This window comes from Octopus sinensis, linkage group LG29 (genome assembly GCF_006345805.1).
Source record: "Octopus sinensis linkage group LG29, ASM634580v1, whole genome shotgun sequence".
In the NCBI taxonomy this organism is placed as follows: Eukaryota; Metazoa; Mollusca; class Cephalopoda; order Octopoda; family Octopodidae; genus Octopus; species Octopus sinensis.
The window spans coordinates 16,002,963-16,026,144 of record NC_043025.1 but is presented as its reverse complement, the minus strand read 5'-3'; the positions used below and the strand labels follow the sequence as shown (position 1 = coordinate 16,026,144).

Below are 23,182 nucleotides of genomic sequence, written 5' to 3'. Positions count from 1 at the left end.
ACCTCTGGTATTGCGACCGTGGTCGAGACAATGGAATTTACTATGCTACGCCAGACTTCACAGTCCATCATAGCATTACGGATGCCTGTTGCTGGATGCCTGTATCCCTGGAGATTACATCAGGGTAGGAGAGTGTACGCCCTCTGGTATTGCGACCATGGTTGAGACAATGGAATTTACTATGTTACGCCAGACTTCACAGTCCATCATAGCATTACGGAGGTCCTGTTGCTGGATGCCTGTATCCCTGGAGATTACATCAGGGTAGGAGAGTGTACGCCCTCTGGTATTGTGACCGTGGTCGAGACAATGGAATTTACTATGTTACGCCAGACTTCACAGTCCATCATAGCATTACGGAGGTCCTGTTGCTGGATGCCTGTATCCCTGGAGATTACATCAGGGTAGGAGAGTGTGCACCCTCTGGTATTGCGACCGTGGTCGAGACAATGGAATTTACTATGCTACGCCAGACTTCACAGTCCATCATAGCATTACGGATGTCCTGTTGCTGGATGCCTGTATCCCTGGAGATTACATCAGGGTAGGAGAGTGTACGCCCTCTGGTATTGCGACCATGGTTGAGACAATGGAATTTACTATGTTACGCCAGACTTCACAGTCCATCATAGCATTACGGAGGTCCTGTTGCTGGATGCCTGTATCCCTGGAGATTACATCAGGGTAGGAGAGTGTACGCCCTCTGGTATTGCGACCGTGGTCGAGACAATGGAATTTACTATGCTACGCCAGACTTCACAGTCCATCATAGCATTACGGAGGTCCTGTTGCTGGATGCCTGTATCCCTGGAGATTACATCAGGGTAGGAGAGTGTACGCCCTCTGGTATTGCGACCGTGGTCGAGACAATGGAATTTACTATGCTACGCCAGACTTCACAGTCCATCATAGCATTACGGAGGTCCTGTTGCTGGATGCCTGTATCCCTGGAGATTACATCAGGGTAGGAGAGTGTGCACCCTCTGGTATTGCGACCGTGGTCGAGACAATGGAATTTACTATGCTACGCCAGACTTCACAGTCCATCATAGCATTACGGATGTCCTGTTGCTGGATGCCTGTATCCTGGAGATTACATCAGGGTAGGAGAGTGTACGCCCTCTGGTATTGCGACCATGGTGAGACAATGGAATTTACTATGTTACGCCAGACTTCACAGTCCATCATAGCATTACGGAGGTCCTGTTGCTGGATGCCTGTATCCCTGGAGATTACATCAGGGTAGGAGAGAGTGTACGCCCTCTGGTATTGTGACCGTGGTCGAGACAATGGAATTTACTATGTTACGCCAGACTTCACAGTCCATCATAGCATTACGGAGGTCCTGTTGCTGGATGCCTGTATCCCTGGAGATTACATCAGGGTAGGAGAGTGTGCACCCTCTGGTATTGCGACCGTGGTCGAGACAATGGAATTTACTATGCTACGCCAGACTTCACAGTCCATCATAGCATTACGGATGTCCTGTTGCTGGATGCCTGTATCCCTGGAGATTACATCAGGGTAGGAGAGTGTACGCCCTCTGGTATTGCGACCATGGTTGAGACAATGGAATTTACTATGTTACGCCAGACTTCACAGTCCATCATAGCATTACGGAGGTCCTGTTGCTGGATGCCTGTATCCCTGGAGATTACATCAGGGTAGGAGAGTGTACGCCCTCTGGTATTGTGACCGTGGTCGAGACAATGGAATTTACTATGTTACGCCAGACTTCACGGTCCATCATAGCATTACGGAGGTCCTGTTGCTGGATGCCTGTATCCCTGGAGATTACATCAGGGTAGGAGAGTGTGCGTCCTCTGGTATTGCGACCGTGGTCGAGACAATGGAATTTACCATGCTACGCCAGACCTCACGGTCCATCATAGCATCACGGAGGTCCTGTTGCTGGATGCCTGTATCCCTGGAGATTACATCAGGGTAGGAGAGTGTACGCCCCCTGGTATTGCGACCGTGGTCGAGACAATGGAATTTACCATGTTACGCCAGACCTCACGGTCCATCACGGCATTACGGAGGTCCTGTTGCTGGATGCCTGTATCCCTGGAGATTACATCAGGGTAGGAGAGTGTGCGCCCTCTGGTATCGCGAGTAGATGGCTTCCAGAGAAGAGTAGAAATTACCTCTTTTTCAGCTCTACAACAATGTCCAGCAAACTGGACTCTCCTACCTTTCACAAGAGATGACACAGGTGGTAGTTTCCCATATATTTCTACTTTGGTTGGATGACGCTTCCACGAGAGATTTTGAGCTCTCATAAGGAGGCGAGTGTATGTTCTATCCAACCGCCTCTCAAGCTTCTTTGATAATGTCCAGGTTCTGAGCCTTATAGTAGAATTGGTTATATATAGTAGAATAGGAAATATAGGATTGATATCAAACATGAGAAATATGAACAATATTAAATTAAAGATTAGAATTTTTTAAATAAGTAAATATTTAACCCTTTAGTGTTCAGATTATTCTATCAAACAATATGTTTATTGGTTCACACTGATTTGAATTAATCATGCATTATCTCATATCTTCAAGATCTTGATGGTGTAATTACTTAATGTAGAATAACATTGTAGGGTAGGTGTGAGAGCCTGGATCTGGTCAGTTTGAACATAAAACAGATTAAATATTTTGGCCGGATATGGCCGGTTTAAATACTAAAGGGTTAAAGCAAAAAAAAAAAAAAAAGTATGGAAGACAGTAAGGATAAAATTAATAGAAATTAATAAGACGGTTTTCTAAGAAGAAAAGAGAAATTTAGTAACGTATTAAAAAGTAACTAGTAGGTAGTTTTGGTACAAGAAAACAAAAAACATATTTATCATTAATAACCTAGGAAATAAAAGACCATAAAGAAAGAGAAAAGAAGAAAAAGAAACAAAGTAAATATATGGAAAAATGATACTGATAGGTGTTCGTTGAAAGTAAGTAGTTCTTATTATAATACAATGAGATATACTAAAAGCATTTTACATATTAATCTCCTATTAATACTGTTAGTATCTACATAAGTTTCTCTTTAAAAACTTCTATTTCATTTCACTTTGTCATTATTTCTTTTTCTCTATCTTTTATTTTCTAGGTTCTGCAGACTTTTAGGCAAGCTCCCTACAGGGAGCTAACTGGATCCCGGGCCCAGGACTTAAGACAGCTAAATAGCATGACTATAATATATTTATAATGACTATATGCCCTGGTGGTGTTTGATCGAGGTTAAGGATGAATTAGAATTCTGTATGCAATCATTCTGTGGAGGCACATGGCCTAGTGGTTAGAGTGGCAGACTCACAGTCAAAGGATTACGGGTTCAAATCTCAGACTGGGCAGTGTGTGTGTTTATGAGTGAAATACCTAAGCTCCATGTGGCTCCAGCAAAAGATAATAACTGCTGCTAACTCTTTCACCACAACTTTCTCTCACTCTTTCCTCTTGCATCTGCGGTGGACCGGCATCCCGTCCAGGTGGGGAACCTATAGGTCAATGAAACCGAGAAACCGGCCCTTATGAGCCAGGCATGCCTCGAGAAGGAACAAACAGCAACAACAACAACAATCATTCCAGTCCCAAGTTTGGCCAATTTGTCCCAAAGTTCTCAAAATAAACTTAATGAAGTGAACTTCACCTCCTCCTTGACCTCTGACATCATCTGACAAACGCCAACCAAGATGGCGTGAATCAGCCTAGATTATCTGCTAGAAATAGTAACTCAAATACTTTTAAATCAGATCCCAGTAATCAATACTCTTTTACTCTTTTACTTGTTTCAGTCATTTGACTGCGGCCATGCTGGAGCACCGCCTTTAGTCGATCAAATCGACCCCAGGACTTATTCTTTGTAAGCCAAGTACTTATTCTATCGGTCACTTTTACCAAACCGCTAAGTGACGGGGACGTAAACACACCAGCATCGGTTGTCAAGCGATGTTGGGGGAACAAACACAGACACACAAACACTCATATATACATATACATATATACGACGGGCTTCTTTCAGTTTCCATCTACCAAATCCACTCACAAGGCTTTAGTCGGTCCGAGGCTATAGTAGAAGACACTTGCCCAAGGTGCCACGCAGTGGGACTGAACCCAGAACCACATGGCTGTTAAGCAAGCTACTTACCACACAGCCACTCCTGCGCCAATGTTCACTTCCCTTTTTTTTTATACCAAAATTATTCACAAGGTACTTTTTAACATTTTACTAAATTTCCCTTCCTTTCTTTAGAAAACCGTTTCATTAATTTCCATTAACTTTATCCTTATTGCATTCTACCTTTCACTGACCCTGGCTTACACTTGTCCGACCTCCCATATACTGCATCAATATTCCTCACACTTTCCGGTGCGTTGTTGCCTTTACTGAACTCATAAAGCAAAACATGCCAAATATGGTCCTTTGTCCCTTCTATCACAGCTTTGAAAAAAATCATCATCATCATCATCATCATCATCACTGTCGTTTAACATCCACCTTCCAATACTGGCATAGTTGGACACTTTGATTGAGGTCTGGCAAGCCCAGAGGCTGCACCAGGCTCCAATCTGATTTGGGAAGGTTTCTACAGCTGGATGCCCTTCCTAATGCCAACCACTCCAAGAATATAGTAGCTGCTTTTTACATACCACCGGCATGAGAGCCAGTCAGGCGGCACTGGCATCAACCACACTTGAATGAAGCTTTTGACGTGCCACTCAGGTGGCACGGGCATCAGCCATACTTGAATGGTGATTTAACTGATAAAATCAAACTGCACTCTTCAAAACTTGTACTAAGAATAAGGACAAGGTAAAGTTACTTCCTGCTTTTATAGCAAGTTGATGCAGGCAGTTTATCCCGTCCCCCTCTGACTTTTAGTTCATGCAATTGAAAAAAACCACATTATTTATGGGATGACCCAATACACACACACGCCCTTGTATACATGTATGTATACAAGGGTGTGTATGTGTATATATGTATAAATCGATATGCATGTGTATATATAAACATATATATATACGCGCACACACACACACATGTGTGCATGTGTACATGTGTATGTATATATATATATATATATATATATATATATATATATATATACCGGAGTAAACACATAAATGTGAAACAAGGTGGAAAAAAGAGTACTCAAATACCAGTGGTAGAGTAATATGCTTTATTTTAAGCAGCAGAAAATTCAACAAAATCTGTTACTCTGAGTTTCACGTTGCCGTTCATCAGACAGTTCTTGTCTGATGAACGGCAACGAGAAACTCAGAGTAACAGATTTTGTTGAATTTTCTGCTGCTTTAAATAAAGTATATATATATATATATAGATAGATAGATAGGTAGATAGATACTGACAGACAGACAGACACATACATAGACGTAGATAAATACAAGGCTATCTGTATAGACCAAACAGGGGGAAAAAAAACTCACCCAGATCACCATAGGTTAAATCCTGCATCTGGTCAAAGACAACAAAACAAATGGTAATATTAATAATAGTAAAGTGGTTTAATGGCGGGAGAGTGGTGGTGGTGGTGGGGACAAGAGATTGAGGAGAAAACCTCAAAGAACAAAAGAGTACAACACACAAAAGGTGGGAGGATTAGAGGAGGAGGGGGAGGAGGAGGAGGGGAGAAGAAGAAGAACAACAAAAAAAACAAGATCATCAAGAAAGAAACAATATTAAAGTGAAGGAATTTGCCAAAACAAGAAATGAGGTGCAAGGAAATAATTATTTTATTTAATTAATTTACATTAAAAAAAAAACTTTAATCAAATGCACAAAACACAAAAATAAAAAATGCACAGTTCTTATTATCATCATCATCATCATCATCATCATTTAGCGTCCGCTTTCCATGCTAGCATGGGTTGGACGGTTCAACTGGGGTCTGTGAAGCTGGAAGGCTTCATCAGGCCCAGTCAAATCTGGCAGTGTTTCTACGGCTGGATGCCCTTCCTAATGCCAACCACTCTGTGAGTGTAGTGGGTGCTTTTTACGTGCCACCCGCACGGGTGCCAGGCAGAGCTGGCAAACGGCCATGAAACGGATGGTGCTTTTACGTGTCACCGGCACGGGGGCCAGGCGAGGCTGGCAATGGACACAAACGGATGGTGCTTTTACGTGTCACCGGCACGGGGACCAGGCGAGGCTGGCAATGGACACGAACGGATGGTGCTTTTACGTGCCACCAACACGGGGGCCAGAGAGCTGGCAAACGGCCACGAAACGGATGGTGCTTTTACGTGTCACCGGCACGGGGGCCAGGCGAGGCTGGCAATGGACACGAACGGATGGTGCTTTTACGTGCCACCAACACGGGGGCCAGACAGAGCTGGCAAACGGCCACGAAACGGATGGTGCTTTTACGTGTCACCGGCACGGGGGCCAGGCGAGGCTGGCAATGGACACGAACGGATGGTGCTTTTACGTGCCACCAACACGGGGGCCAGACAGAGCTGGCAAATGGCCACGAAACGGATGGTGCTTTTACGTGTCACCGGCACGGGGGCCAGGCGAGGCTGGCAATGGACACGAACGGATGGTGCTTTTACGTGCCACCAACACGGGGACCAGACAGAGCTGGCAAACGGCCACGAAACGTTATAATTTTAAAAGAAATCATTGTTGTTGTTGTTATTATTATCATCATTATTAAAGGCAGTAATCTGGCCGAATGGTTAGCACACCGGGCGAAATGCTTAGCGGTATTTCGTCTGCCACTATGTTCTGAGTTCAAATTCTGCTGAGGTTGACTTAGCCATTCATCCTTTCGGTGGTCAATTAAATAAGTACCTGTTATGCACTGGGGGTCAATGTAGTCAACTTGTCCCTCCCCACAAATTTGAGGGATTGTTCTTCCAGCAGAAAGGTTTATTATTATCATTATTATTGAGTGAGAGAGCAGTTCATGCCATAAAAGTGACACTGGGGTAAAATATACGAAGCCCAATATACCCATCATGACTACCCGTCTGATAAAGGTACACCAGGCACATGCATCACAACCATATGTGCGCGACATGGTGATCTCATATCAAGATAAACAGCACATGACCTTGCAGGTGGGGCCCAGTTAGAATTTTCTTCAGGTTGAGTAGCCCATCCCGCTCAAACGGTCCCTGAATAAGGGTTGTTTAAGGATGTTGAAAGAACCACCCATGTTTCCAGAGGTGAACTATTCAAACCCCAAAGAATCCCTCTCAACACATGGCTATGATGCTCCCCCACTACTTCTGCTCGTGATCAGAGATGCACATATCGTCAGCCACTAAGGGACATGCTCAACTGGTTAAGGTCAAACAACTGACAATATTATTATTATTATTATTATTATTATTATTATTATTAAAGGTGGTGAGCTGGCAGAATTGTTAGCAATTCAGGCGAAATACTTAGCAGTATTTTGTCTGCCGCTATGTTCTGAGTTCAAATTCCACTGAGGTCGACTTTGCCTTTCATCCTTTAAGGGACGATAACATAAATACCAGTGATGCATTGGGGTCGATGTAATCGACTTGCACCACCCCCTCCAAATGTCTGGCCTTGTGCCTATAGTAGAAAGGATTATTATTATTGTTACTAGTATACATGTGTCATAAAAAAAATTCTGATAGTTTCTCAAACAAATTGACGTCAATACCATTTTTTATTTTGATTTGGTACTTATTCTATCAGTCTCTTTTACTAAACCACTAATTCACAGGGATGTAAACAAACTAACACTGGTTACTAAGTCATTGGGAGGAGGCCAAACACACACACACACACACATGCATACATATGACAGGCTTCTTTCAGTCTCCACCTACCAAACCCACTCATAAGGCATCGATTGGCTGCAGGGTTATAGCAAAAGACAGTTGCCCTATGGCCACACAGTGGGACTGAACTCAGAACCACATGATCGCAAAGCAAGCTTCTTAACCACACAGCTATGGCAGCACTTGTATGTATGGATGCGTGAGTATGCGTGTGTGTGTGTGTGTGTGTTTATGAGCACAGGTGTGTGTGTGGGGGTGTGGGGGTACTTAATTCTTAGGCCTCCTCGTCATGATATCATGAGTTAATTATAAACAAGGGACACAGTTATGCAAATGCCAGTGGAAACATGTGCGATTATTGTACTGATTGAGGTGGTCATGGGTGGAGTGTCATTACCTTGTTTCGAAACAGGTGAGGGTCGGCAAATGGAAGAAAAACGAACACCTGACAGAGATGAGCATGGAAAAGTAGAGGAGGATAATACGATGGACAGAGATGAATACACAGAGACAGAGAGAGAGTGAGAGGGGGAAGAGAGGCAGAGGGAGTTCTATTGTAAATTATGATTCACCCAAACCCTAAACAGCTGTCAAGATAACAGTGACAGCAATGCTTTTGTATTCCAAATAATTAATATAATTATACTGATTAAGCCCACCTGTGTTTAACTGGCTTCAATCGATCAATCAATAGATACATATATATAGACAGACCGACATAGACAGACAGACAGACACATAGAGAGAGAGAGAGAGAGAGAGAGAGAGATACACAGACAGATAAATAGATAGACAGACAGACAGACAGGCAGATATAGTAATTGAAGGTGAGAGATATATGAGGGTTTGGGGAGTGACAGAGGATAAGAGAGGTGTTAAGGATGGGTGGAATATAGCAGAGAGGGGAGGGCATGGCTGGAGGAAGATAATGAGGAATGGAAGTGGATCCAGGTGGAGGGAGGAAAGAGGAAGGTAATGAAAGGGGGGGAGGTGGTATGTGCCTATTCTGCTGGAAAAGATTTTTTTCCTGGGGCTTAACCACAGTAAGCGGGATGTTCTGGGATCCGGGGTACTTTGAATGGGCAGGGGCCTATGCGGAACTGGTGCAGGAAGCAGCCCGGGTCTTTGCAGTCACACCATATCTCCAGAGATCTCGGTCCTTCGCCATTGCCTCAATGAGGCCCAACGCTCTCAGGTCATGCTTGACTACCTCATCCCATGTCTTCCTGGGTCTACTTCTCCCCCTGATACCTTCAACTGTTTGGGAGTGGCATTTCTTCACACATCTCTCCTCATCCATCCGCAGTACATGACCATACCATCGCAAGCGTCGCTCTTGCACTCCACATCTGATGCTTCTTATATCCAGCATTTCTCTTAGGATGCTTACACTCTGTCGTGCGCGCACACTGACATTACACATCCAACGGATCATGCTAGCTTCATTTCTTTCAAGTCTACGCATGTCCTCTGCAGTCACAGCCCATGTTTCACTGCCGTGAAGCATGGCAGTTCGCACACATGCATCATACAATCTACCTTTCACTCTGAGCGAGAGACCCTTTGTCGCCAGTAGGGGTAGGAGCTTTCTGAACTTTGCCTAGGCTATTCGTATTCTAGTGGTGATACTCTCTGAGCATCCACCTCCACTACTAACTTGGTCACCCAGGTAGCGGAAACTATCAACTACTTCTAGTTTCTCCCCCTGGAGTGTGATGGAATCTGTTTTCTGAGTATTTGTGGTGTCTATTGTCCCTGTGCATCTGCCGCACATGAAAGCTATCTTATCAGTTAATTTCCCTTTGATGTTGCTGCACCTCTTATGTGTCCATAGCTTACATTGGGTGCATCTTATGGAGTTTCTACCTACACCTTTCCTACAGATCGAGCAGGGCCACCTGCCCGAGGGGGTGTGTGCTGAGTTCGCCTTTCTACTTACTATAACTTTGGTCTTTGCTACATTTACTCTAAGGCCCTTTGATTCTAACCCTTGTTTCCAGACCCGAAATTTCTTTTTTAGTTCCGGTAGTGATTCTGCTATGAGGGCCAGGTCATCAGCATAGAGGAGCTCCCAGGGGCATCCTGTTTTGAATTCCTCTGTTATTGCCTGGAGGACTATGATGAATACAAAGGGACTGAGGGCTGAGCCTTGGTGTACACCTACTTCTACCCGGAATTCTTCACTATATTCATTGCCAATCCTAACCTTGCTGACAGCCTCTCTGTATAGGGCCTGTACAGCCCTTATTAGCCATTCGTCAATTTCCAGTTTCCGCATCGACCACCAGATAAGGGATCGGGGAACCCTGTCAAAGGCTTTCTCCAAGTCCACAAAAGCTATGTAGAGGGGTTTATCTTTAGCTAGGTACTTCTCCTGCAGTTGTCGGACCAGGAATATAGCATCAGTGGTGCTTCTACCCGGCACAAAACCGAACTGCATCTCATCTAAGCAAATTCTCTCCCTAATGAGATGGGTTATGACCCTCTCTGTGACCTTCATCACCTGATCCAACAGTTTAATACCCCTGTAGTTATTTCTATCTAGAGCATCACCCTTACCCTTGTAGCAATTAACTATGGTGCTGCTACGCCAGTCATTGGGTATGACTCCATTATGAACTACCTGGTTTACAATACGGGTGACTAGGCCATAGCCCACATAGCCAGCTGTTTTAAGCATCTCAGCAGTGATTCCTGATGGGCCGGGGGATTTACCTGTTTTCATATCCTTAATTGCCTTAACTACAAGGGAGCTGTCTATTCAGATAGCTGGTCCCTCTACTGGGTCAATATTTGGCAGGCTCTCCTCCTCCCATTCATTCTCCACATTCAGCAGTCTTTCATAATGGCTTCTCCAAGCCTCTTTCTTTTCACCAACATTAAAAGCAAGTGCCCCATCATCCATGCGGACGCATTTCTCTCCTGTAACATCACTATTTTCTCTCACACACTGTCTTGCAATCCGAAATACCTCAGCTCTTTGGTCCTCACGTCGCTGGACATTGGCAAACTTCTTTTTTCTGCTACATCTTTGGCTATGTATACCTGCTGCCCAGCCTCCCTTTTGGCTACCTGGTACAGTTCCCTGCTGCCCCCATCCCTCCAGGCTTTCCAGGTCTGTCTCTTTGCACTAATGGCTTTGTCTACTGCACTATTCCACCACCACGTAACTCTAGGTCTGGAAGGGACTTTGCACCATCCACAGACTTGGTCTGTGGCACTCAGCAAGCTGTCCCGTAGGAATTCCCAGCTACCTTCTATGTCCGTCGTCTGAAGCTCCTCCTCCCTCTCATTAAATTTCTTGATGAGGATGTCCCTAAATCTCTGACCATGTGAAGGGTTCTTTAGCTTCCAAATCCTTCTTTTCTGGATTGGTTTGTTTCTTGGAGTCCTTCTGGCCTCAAGCTTAAAGTCACTGATGATTAGCCTATGCTGAGGGATACATTCTTCACCCGGGAGGGTCTTTGTATTTAAGAGTGACCCTGCATCCCGCTGTCTGGTGAGGATGAAGTCTATTTGGCTAGCGGAGTCTCCTGACTGATAGGTTATAAGGAGGCAGTCTGGCTTCCTGAAGTTGGTGTTGCAGACTAAAAGGTTACATGCATCACAGAATTCCAGTAATCTAGTTCCCTCATCATTTCTGGTGCCAATACCATGGCCACCGTGTACCCCAGTGAAGATACCCGATTTCCGCCCGACATGCCCATTAAAGTCTCCACCCACAAAGATGAGGTCCTTGCCACTAGTCTTTGAGGTAGCCTGTAGAAGGGTATCATAAAATTGGTCCTTCTGATCATTTGGTAGTCCCGCTTGTGGGGCATAGGCAGAGATAATCGTAGCTGTGCCACTCTGTAGGACTAACCTGAGCTTAAGCACTCTATCGCAAACCCTGACAACCTCTATGACCTTATCCACCCATTTCTCCGCAAGGAGAATGCCCACACCCCCTACACCATCCATGTTACCTGGCCAGAAGACTTTATACCTATGTGCCTTGCCTGTGAGGACCCTAGCTGAAGCACCTCTTCATCTTACCTCTTGTATGCAGCATACATCAACCGTCTTCTCTCAAGCACCTCTACAATCTCACTAGACCTACCTTTCAATGTACCAACATTGACAGTGCCAACTCTAAAAACTGGGAAGGAGATGTGAAATATATATATTATATATATATATATATATATATATATGCTATCAGTCCACAAAGCGGACTGGGGAGCAATCAGAAAGGATCTGTCTTCCATCGACTGGTCTTTTACTCTCAATTCCTCTCATATTGAGACCGCATGGCAGCACTTTGAAAACATTGTCACATATTCATGCTCTAAACACGCTCCCACGAAATCTACTAACACAAACAGAAACCGGCTCCCTAAAAAGAAAAAAACACTCATCAGGCGCATCAAAAGTCTCAACAAAAAAATCAACCAATTAAAATATTCCCACAAACAACATCCACATTCAACAACAATGAAAAGACTAGAGCTGGAAAAACTTCATCTGCAGACCAACATGAAAACCTCCATTGAAAATCAAAGAGCTGTGGAGGAACAATGGGTAATCAAAAACATCAAACAGAACCCAAAAGTGTTCTATTCTTATGCAAATAAGCATAGAACCACTGTCTCACCCATTGGGCCATTGATTGATGATAACGGCATTCCCCAACACGATGCTAAAGAAATGGCAGAAATACTGCAGAAACAATACTGCTCTGTCTTTAGTGTTCCCACTGATATTGACGCAAGAGAAGCGAACGAAGTTGACTCCCAACACAAAATCTCAGACATAACCTTCACTGCCACTGACATCATAGCAGCAATAAATGAGGTCAAATACTACTCTGCTGTGGGCCCTGATAGATTTCCCGCTAGTCTCCTGAAGGAATGTAGACACCAACTTGCAGTCCCTCTGACCAACCTCTGGAGAAATTCGTTAGATGCAGGTTATATACCGAAACAGTTTCTATCCCAGTCGGTCATCCCGGTTTTCAAACAGGGAAACAGATCCCTCGTAGTCAACTATCGCCCAATCTCACTCACCTCCCACATCATCAAAGTGTTTGAAAGAATGTTAAGATCAAGGATGGCTGACTTCCTGGAGACCCAGAAACTCCTAAATGCAAATCAGCATGGCTTTCGCTGTGGAAGGGACTGTCTAACACAGCTCTTACACCACATTGAAGATGTATTCAAAGCCTTGGGAACAGGTTCGAACTCTGACGTCATATATCTTGACTTCAGTAAAGCGTTCGACAGGGTAGACCATAATATCCTACTCTCAAAATTGGCAAATGTTGGAATCCGTGGAAAAGTTCTACACTGGATTAAGTATTTCCTGGCGAATAGAACTCAACATGTAGTTGATGGAGTCTACTCAAACCCAGCAAAAGTCACCAGCGGTGTTCCCCAGGGGACTGTTTTGGGTCCGCTACTCTTCATAATTTACATAAACGACCTTTCCAGTGTCGTACATTACTGCAAAGTGAAAATATTTGCTGATGACACTAAGCCCCATCAAATCGTCAATGAAGAAGCAGACCGAACTCAACTCCAGTCTGATCTATATGCTGTGAATCAATGGGCAGACAGAAACAAAATGCAACTGAACGAGGGAAAATTTGAGTTGATGCATTTTGGAAGAAATTCCTCACTAAAACAACCATACTCTCTTCCTTCAGAGGAACCGCTCACAGCCTCTAAAAACATCAGAGACCTAGGTGTAATTGTTGATGACGATCTAAGTTGGAGTGCACACATCAACAAGAAGTTCGATATAGCTCGTAGGATGAGTTCCTGGATCTTAAGAACTTTCCGGTCCAGAGAACAAGGTGTCATCATACCACTATTCTCCTCCTTTGTACGGCCACACCTCGAATACTGCTGCCCACTGTGGTCTCCCCATACAAGACAAAACATCTCCAGAATTGAGTCACCCCAGAGGGCACTCACTAAACGAATTGAAGGCATGGCTGCTCTCGATTATTGGGATCGCCTTAAAGCCTTGAAACTTTACTCTCTCCAACGTTGCCATGAGCGGTACATCATTTGTACGATGTGGAGAATATACCACCAACTTTGCCCAAACGACCTGAACATAAGCTTCAAGGTTCATCCAAGACTGGGACCACGGGCCATACGTCCCCTGCCCAATTCAAGATCACAGCATACATATACACTACAACATAATTTCTTTTCCTCAACAGGCCCTGCCCTATTTAACATTGTCCCGAAAGAGATCAAAGAGGTAAAGGATCCCATCAACTTTAAATGGAGTCTGGATAGATTCCTTCAAGGAATACCAGATAAGCCACCCATAATTGGATACAACTCACCCAACAAAACCTCACTACTTGAATGGACCATAAGCAAAACTTGACTTAAACAGGATTCAAATAATCCTATCAGGTGGTGCTATTAAGTTAGACATGGCCTGGACCAATCTTTGGTCGAAACATATCTAAGCTTATATATAAATATATATATAAATATATATATATATATATAAATATATATATATATATATAGGATTGGCTGTGTGGTAAGTAGCTTGCTAACTAACCACATGGTTCCGGGTTCAGTCCCACTGCGTGGCATCTTGGGCAAGTGTCTTCTGCTATAGCCCCGGGCCGACCAATGCCTTGTGAGTGGATTTGGTAGACGGAAACTGCGTCGTTTGCTTATTAAGTGCTTTGCTTTTACTGGGATCTCCCTTTTAAGTAGAAAGAATAGCCAAAACTTTTTGACTGCTATTTCTAAATTCGGTGTGTGGTGAGGCAAATCGTTGCTAAACCCTTAATTACTTAGTATTACTTAAACCTTCCTTGAATGGGGCTTTTACATGCCGAACTCTACTTGGTGAAATTAATGATTATTTCTAAATTAATTAATTTCACTCTTTATTATTGATATATATATAAATATATATATATATATAATATATATATATATATATATAAATTTGTGGCTCCGTTGGTGGCTAATGAGCCCTGCTCTTGACAAGCATACACGACTGCAAACATTGCAGACCAAGCTTTCCCCATTCACTATACGAGCCATGCGCTTTCGCGCTGCTCGCTTAAGTTCTTCATGCTGGATACATGCTCTCTCAAAAGTGTCGATCTCCTCCTTAACCTGCTACCTCCATCTGTGGCGATGACAGGCATTGTTCTCCCAGTCAGTGTCCTGCATATTACAGGCCTTTAATGAGGACTTGACACAGTCCTTAAATCGCAGCCTTGGGTTCTTCCGGAGTCTCCTTCCATTCACAAGTTCTCCATAGAGCATCTGCTTAGGAATCCTTCTATCCTTCATTCTAATAAGGTGTCCAGTCCAACACAACCGGTGCTTGTGTACCATCGCCTCAATACTCAAGATATCAGCTGTCCTCAGGATCTGTGTGTCTGGAATTTTTGAGGTCCAGCCAACATTGAGAATGTGTCTGAGACATCTCTGATGATATATATATATATATATACATACACACATATATACATACATACAACTAAATCTAATAAATGCTCATGCAGAGAAACATCAAAATGCCCATTGATTAACCTCTATGTGAGGACGAATATTGTATAAAAATGTACTGTACACATAATAGGAGGACTGTATATTTTTACATTGGGTCAGCAGCTGATCTATTCAAGAATCATTGAATGGAATCACCAGCCTCAAGAAAATCAACAAGAAGCATTCAACATATTTGGCTGATTTTGTGTGGCGACTTAAGGAAGATAAAATTAAATATGATATAATTAAGTCCACAGTAAGGCATGCACAACCATATAGTATCCTTTCCAGGAGATGCAAACTCTGCTCCGAGGAACATTAACAGGACTTCTGAAAAACTCTCAAGATGCTTACATGCTTATAAATGCACTTTTACACAATGCAGTGGTAATGAATTTGATTAAACATGAACTGAAAAGATAATTCAGGTATTCTACACATGCTTCAGTAGCAAATTTATTAACACATTGCAACATACAATTTGGAATGCAATAACATGCAACATTATATAAAATTGTGCAGTAGTAAGATGTATATATAACACTGCCACATCAAGCAATATTCCATTTGAGGTTTATGGTGTATGGTATAGTACAAGTGTGTAAAGAAGTGCTGATCTCTAACTGTGGAGGGAACTTGTGGTAGAGGTAGACCCAGAAAGACATGGATCAAGGTGAAACATGATCTTCAAACTTTGGGCCTCACAAAGGTAATCACTAGTGACTGAGACCTTTGGCAATATGCTGTGCTTGAGAAGGCCCATGAGATCAAGTGAGATCATAGTTGTGGCCAATGGGGTCATGTAACTGGTACCCATGCTGGTGGCATGTAGAAAGCACCTTGCAAGTGTTGGGCCACACGGAGGCAATGACAAGTGACCAAGACCTTCGGCATTATGCCATGCTTGAGAAAGAAGACCCATGAAGCCAAGTGAAATCATAGTCATGGCAGATGCTGGTGTCATGTAAAAGCACCCACTACACTCTCGGAGTGGTTGGTGTTAGGAAGGGCATCCAACCATAGAAACACTGCAAATTGGACTGGAGTCTGGTACAGTCCCTCAGCTTATCAGTCCTGGTCAAACCAGCCAACTCATGCCAGCATGGACAATGGACGTTAAATGATGATGATGATGATGATGTGATAATGCACCACAGGAATTATGACAGCAAATGAAATTTTCCATTGAAGAATGGATGCATATAGCAATTGCTCCAGTCAGGGATGGTAGAGTTAGTAGGTTATTAACCAATCAAAATCATTTGCCAAACAGACTCATTACTTTCAAATGAAAGGACAAAATAAAACGTAAGAGTGTGCAGTGTCCCATTAGCATTCAGACTGGCCACATCTGGACCAAATATTCTAATTGCTTTCTGTTGAAACTGGCCAGATCTAGCCTCTCCCACTTATTCTACAATGTCATTCTAAAAACAGTCACATCAGTCACTTAAAGTGAAGGGAAGAGTTGTGGAAGAGGGCAACCTCGGAAGACATGGGATGAAGTTTTGAAGGCCAATCTCAAAAAGCTGGACCTTATAGAAGAGATGACAGAGGACTGAGGCAGGTGACACATTGCTGTGACCCATCCACCACAACGGAACTGAGATCCTAAAACCAAGGTTGCACGTAAAAAGTGTTGGTGCAGTTTTGGCTTCCATGCAAAAAGCACTGGTGATTGGGGGGGGGCTACATAAAATGCACCTAGGACACTCTGTGTAGTGGTTGGCTTTAGAAAGAGCATCAAGCCATAGAAACCAAGCCAAAACACTATGGCATTTGGTGCAGCCCCTGCTAGCACAGAAAACAGATATATAATGATGATGATGACATCACCAACACATCAAAGCTATAAGATAATGTAGGATTAATTGAAAACAAAATGAATAAATAAGTGGTACAATTCTGAATGGCAGAGGGTTAACAGGCAATCCGTTTGATGGACAGATTCAATCTTAATCAAGGACTGGTTGTAACTTTGGCTGAGACATATGCAATAATCATTATGATCATGTTATCATTTAACGTCGGTTTTCCATGCTGGCATGGGTTGGACAGTCTGACAGGAGCTGGCAAGCCAGGGGACTATACCCAGCTCTACCATACCAGAGTGGACTGGGTGCTTTTTTTTATGTGGTACCAGCACTGGTGGGGTCACTAGGTGATGTATCATGACAAGAGAAAGTCACCTCAACTGGGGTGGGGGAGGGGGGAATAGTATTGAGGGAGTTGGCTTTGTGGCAATTGACGAGAGGTTAAAAGAATAATAGAGGGGTAGAGATAGGGGTCATACTGTAAAAGGGATTCAAAGATACCCTGGGTTGGAGAAGAAGAAAGGAGAGAGAGACTTAGAGAGGGAGAGAGATGGTGGTGGAGATGTGTCAGGAGATACCCTCAAGGCACAGTGGATGGGGAGGGGTGAATATAGGTGGAGTGATACAGGGGATTGGACTGGATGGAGGCAGGGTGGAGAGGGGGGGGCAGACAGGGAAGAAATTTCATAAGAATGTGAGGAGAGATGGTCAGATGGGAAACAGGAGCAGCAATTGCGATTGAGAGATATAGGAGTGGCTGGGAAGCGGGGGGGGGATCACAGAAGTTATAGGGGGAGGGTATTGGGAGTGGGGGAAGGGGGAATTATGAGGACATTGGGAATCATAGCAGCTAAGAGAGCATAATATCCACATCATCTATTTGTTCCATGTTTATTAAGATAACTACACGGTTAAATCTGCCAATGATCCTGGCATATTCTTTGGATTTGCCAGTAAAGTATCAGTTTCTCTTAACCCTAACCATAAATCTATTTATTTGAATATTTTGAGTTCTCTCTATTCAAGACATGAGGTGTGCTTTGCTGTTGCTTTCTTTCTACCTATTTAATTGATCCCCTTATCTGATACATCGTGTATCATCATCATCATCATCGTTTAATGTCCGTTCTCCATGCTAGCACGGGTTGGACGGTTCGACCGGGGATCTGGGAAGCCAGAAGGCTGCCCCAGGCTCCGGTCTTATCTGGCAATGTTTCTACAGCTGGATGCCCTTCCTAACGCCAACCACTCCGCGAGTGTAGTGGGTGCTTTTTACGTGCCACCTGCACAGGTGCCAGGCGAGGCTGGCAACAGCCACGGTCGGATTGGTGTATTTTATGTGCCACCAGCACGGAAGCCAGTCGAGGCGGTGCTGGCATTGGCCACGAGTCGGATAGTGCTTTTTACGTACCACCAGACCAGGGATCCTGGCTGGTTCAATTCGATTTCGATTGCCCCAACATGTCTTCGCAAGCAAAGGGGGTTGGCATGGGTGCCGTATATATATATATATATATATATATATATATATATATATATGTATATATAGGTGCAAAGGTGGCTGTGTGGTAAAAAGCATGCTTCTCCAGGTTCAGTCCCATTGCGTTGTACCTTGAGCAAATGTCTTCTACTATAGCCTTGCGCTGACCAAAGCCTTATGAGTGGATTTAGGAGACAGAAACTGAAAGAAGCCTGTTGTGTGTGAGTGTGTATGTATATATATATATATATATATGAGAGAGTGTGTGTGTGCATGTGTTGTTTGTCTCCCCTGTCCGCCACATCACTGCTTGACAACTGGTGCTCATGTGCTTACATCCCCGTAACCTAGCAGTTCGGCAAAAGAGACTAATAGGACAAGTACTAGGATTAAAGAGAAAAACAAGTCGTGCAGTTGACTTGTTTGATTTAAACCCTTGAAGGCAGTGCTCCAGTATGGCCACAGTCAAAATGACTGAAACAAGTAAAAGAATATACAAAGTCCGGAGGTCAGGCTCCAGTTGGGGAGTTCTGGACTTGCAGGGAGCTTGGAGTTACCCCTTAATTACCATTATTCCCAGATCCATTCTGACCCAGAATGGTAGTACATATCAGGACCCTACCTACAAGTTAAAGAGATTCCCCAGGCCTGAAAGAGGTTCCTGTTATTTTTGGCAAAGCTGTAAGGAAGGTAATTCTTGTAGGAGAAAGGTACTCTGGCATTAAACTTTCCGTAAAAAAGGCACCAGTCACCTTGGAATGAATTGTCCCTGGACCCTACTACGGTGACTGAGAGAATGGCAAAAGGGTTGCAGAAGCAAGGAATATTTGTAGCCACTTCAACATGGCTGTCCATTTCAGCACACTCTACTTACTTGTACTTGTACTTGTGACGGCGTTCACCCAGGGGGTTGAGCCGGCTTCTTCCCTGGTCCTTAACGGCATCACGAACCATGGTGGCCCACGCTCAACGGTCCCGTGTGAGGTCACTGGAGATAGTGAGCCATTCGCGGTTCCATATGCGCAGACCTGAGAGTTCGGAGGGGTCCCCCTTTATCATCATTGCCCAGGTCTTCAGCTGTCCACTCGGGCCTTTGCGCCAGTTGGGAAGAGGACATCGCGAATCAGCTCACCCTCTGGACGCCAGGCCGCATGACTGAACCACCTCAAGTACCATTGTAGAAGCACCGAAGGGAGGGGCCGGAGATTCAGGCTGTAGGGACCTGATCAATGCGTCGGCAGCGAAGAATGCAGCGGAGACAGTCATTGTCGAACACCTCCAGCCGTCGCTGATCGACAACTCTCAGGCCATGTTTCACAACCATAGAGGAGGATAGTATGAATGATGACCTGGTAGATTCGCCCTTTGGTCACCGAGGAGATTTCCCTTCTGTCCCACGAATGCGATTTTTTAACCCCAAGTGGACATCTCCCCTAGTTGGTTAATGATGCATAACTACATCTGATAAAATCGCAGCAGAGTCCGCTCAACTGGACAGCCACGTTGAAATCATCATCATCATCATCATCATCGTTTAACGTCCGTTCTCCATGCTAGCATGGGTTGGACGGTTCGACCGGGGGATCTGGGAAGCCAGAAGGCTGCACCAGGCTCCAGTCTTATCTGGCAATGTTTCTACAGCTGGATGCCCTTCCTAACGCCAACCACTCCGTGAGTGTAGTGGGTGCTTTTTACGTGCCACCTGCACAGGTGCCAGGCGAGGCTGGCAACGGCCACGGTCGGATTGGTGTATTTTATGTGCCACCGGCACGGAAGCCAGTCGAGGCGGCGCTGGCATCGGCCACGATTCAGATAGTGCTTTTTACGTATCTCCAGTCCAGGGGTCCTGGCTGGTTCAAATATTACTTGTGAGCAAAACTTCTGCGTAGATCTCTTGGAGATGTTTCAGAATTAGCATTTTTGCTTGTTGCAAAATCAGCGACTGTGTGATCGCTTGAAATATATATATATGTTGTACAAGCTTTTGTCACTAAAATTCAATGATGTACAAATATCTCACTTCATGGCCCTATGACCAATAGATACATACATACAGACTGACACACACACACACACATGCATGCATACATACACATACACACACGACAGAGGCAGAAATTTTGGGGAAGGTAAAAGTCGATTATATCAACCCCAGTGTTTCACTGGTACTTGATTTATCGACCCAGAAAGAATGGAAGGCAAAGTCAACTTCAGCAGAATTTGAACTCAGAATGGAGCACTGGCGAAAAACTGCCAAGCATTTTGTCCAGAATGCTAACAATTCTGCCAGCTCACTGCCGCCATAATAATAATAATAATATTAATAATAAATGCCCTGATGCAGTACCAGGCAGTGGCTCTCATGCTTCTGATCTTAACTGATTGGAAGTGTTATCATGTACATTGTTTTGTCTTGGTATAAAAGATGGGGGCTACAGCAAATATTCTGCTCAATACCACAGATTTGCTTGTCAGTTGTTTGACCTTAACCAGTTGAGCATGTCCCTTAGTGGCTGACGATTGTGCATCTCTGATCACGAGCAGAAGTAGTGGGGGAGCATCATAGCCACTGTGTTGAGAGGGAGTCTTTGGGGTTTGAATAATTTACCTGGTAACATGGGTGGTCTTCAAATCCTTAAAGCACACCCTTATTCAGGGCGTTTGAGCAGGATGGGCTGACTCAACCTTCGAGAAGAAATTCTAACTGGGCCCCACCTGCAAGGTCATGTGCTGTTTCTTAATATGAGATCACATGTTGCGCACATATGGTTGGTGATGCATGTGCCTGGTGTACCCTTATCAGACGGGTATCAGATGGGTATACTGGGCTTCGTATATTTTACCCCAGGTCACTTTGATGGCATGCTCTGCTCGCTCACTCAATAATAATAATAATAAATGATGATAATAATAATAATAATAATAATAATTATTATTGAAGGCAATGAACTGGCAGAACGTTTAGCCGACCAGTCGAAGTGTTCAGTCGAAGTGTTCAGTCGAAGTGTTCAGTCGAAGTGTTCAGCACCATTTTGTCATCATTAGGTTCTGATTTCAAATTCCACCAAAGTTGAATTTGCTTTTCATCCTTCTGGGGTCAAGAAATTAAATACGAGTGAAACACTGGGGTCAATGTAATTGACTAGTCCCCTCCCCGCAAACCTCAAGCATTGTGCCTTTAGTAGAGGCAATCATTATTAGTAATAGTGGCACCTTGGGCATCTGCATGGCACCTTGAGCAAGTGTCTTCCACTATAGCCTCAGGCCAACCAAAGCCTTGTGAGTGGATTTGGAGATGGAAACTGAAAGAAGCCCGTCGTATTTATATTCATTTTGTTTAATTTACTTGTTTCAGTCATTTGGACAGTGGCCATGCTGAGCACCGCCTTTATTCGAGGAAATCGACCCCAGGACTTATTCTTTGTAGGCCTAGTATATTCTTATCAGCGCTCTTTCCGAACCGTAAGTTCAGGGATGTAAACACACCAGCATCAGTTGTCAAGCGATGTTGGGGTAGGGGAGCAAACACAACACACAAACATATACATATATATGTATATACATATATACGACGGGCTTCTTTCAGTTTCCGTCTACCAAATCTACTCACAAGGCTTTGGTCGGCCCGAGGCTATAGCAGAAGACACTTAACCAAAGTGCCACGCAGTGGGACTGAACCGGAACCATGTGGTTCGTAAGCAAGCTACTTACCACACAGTCACTCCTACGCCTATATATAATATATATATATATAAATATTTGAGAGTATTTTTACCTTGTTAACGATTAACACGGAAAAAATAAATAAATAGTTACCAGGGCAGCAAAAATCTCGCAAGTAAAGAGGTTGTAACTCCTTGTTTATAAAGGTAGAAACTTCGTGTTTATGTGGAATTTTTTGTATAATATACGAATAAATAAATGGAGTTTAACACAGGTGTAAATCAAATATTCTTACTTTTGTCACATGTTTCGAAAATTCCACTGATACTATTCAAAAGAATAAATGGTATAAACAATGCAATCTTATAGAATTTTAGAGTTACTTGACATAAACTTAATTCTATTGGAATTGACTTCAGATACAATAACCTTGTTATTAATATTTCTAGAGGGTTGGATGGTATTGGCTAAATTAATGTTAGTATTAGTAAATGTATTAATATTTAACAGTTTGTTATTATGAGAAGATATAATTTGCAAGAGATTTTTTGTGTTTGAAAAACCTATCCTAACCTTATGTGAATTGATTATAGAGTAATATCTAGAAATGTTTGGAAAATTCGTAGCAATCATCATCATCATTGTTCGACCGTGGTCGAGACAATGGAATTGACTATGCCTCGCCAGACTTCACGGTCCATCATGGTATTACGGAGGTCCTGTTGCTGGATGCCTGTATCCCTGGAGATTACATCAGGGTAGGAGAGTGTGCGCCCTCTGGTATTGACGAAACAGCAGTGGGAGATTAGATTTAATTTGTCTCCCATAAGGAATTATTAACCAAATATTTTTACTAGTATTCATAGCGTAATTACTTTTGAAGGTGTTATATTAACTTTTAGAACGATAATAGGGGATTAAATAAGGGT

The 23,182-nt window shown here is 43.6% G+C and overlaps 1 protein-coding gene across 3 annotated transcripts in view; it reads right to left on the bottom strand.

Moving 5' to 3' along the window:
• Positions 1-23,182, bottom strand: part of LOC115226205 (amino acid transporter AVT3C-like) — a 157,833-nt gene that overhangs the window by 73,700 nt on the left and 60,951 nt on the right. For all 3 annotated transcript variants that reach the window (XM_029797221.2, XM_029797222.2, XM_029797223.2), the window contains exon 4: positions 5,446-5,473. In XM_029797221.2, coding sequence (XP_029653081.1) covers positions 5,446-5,473 — 28 coding nt within the window. The remainder of the gene's footprint in view (positions 1-5,445; positions 5,474-23,182) is intronic.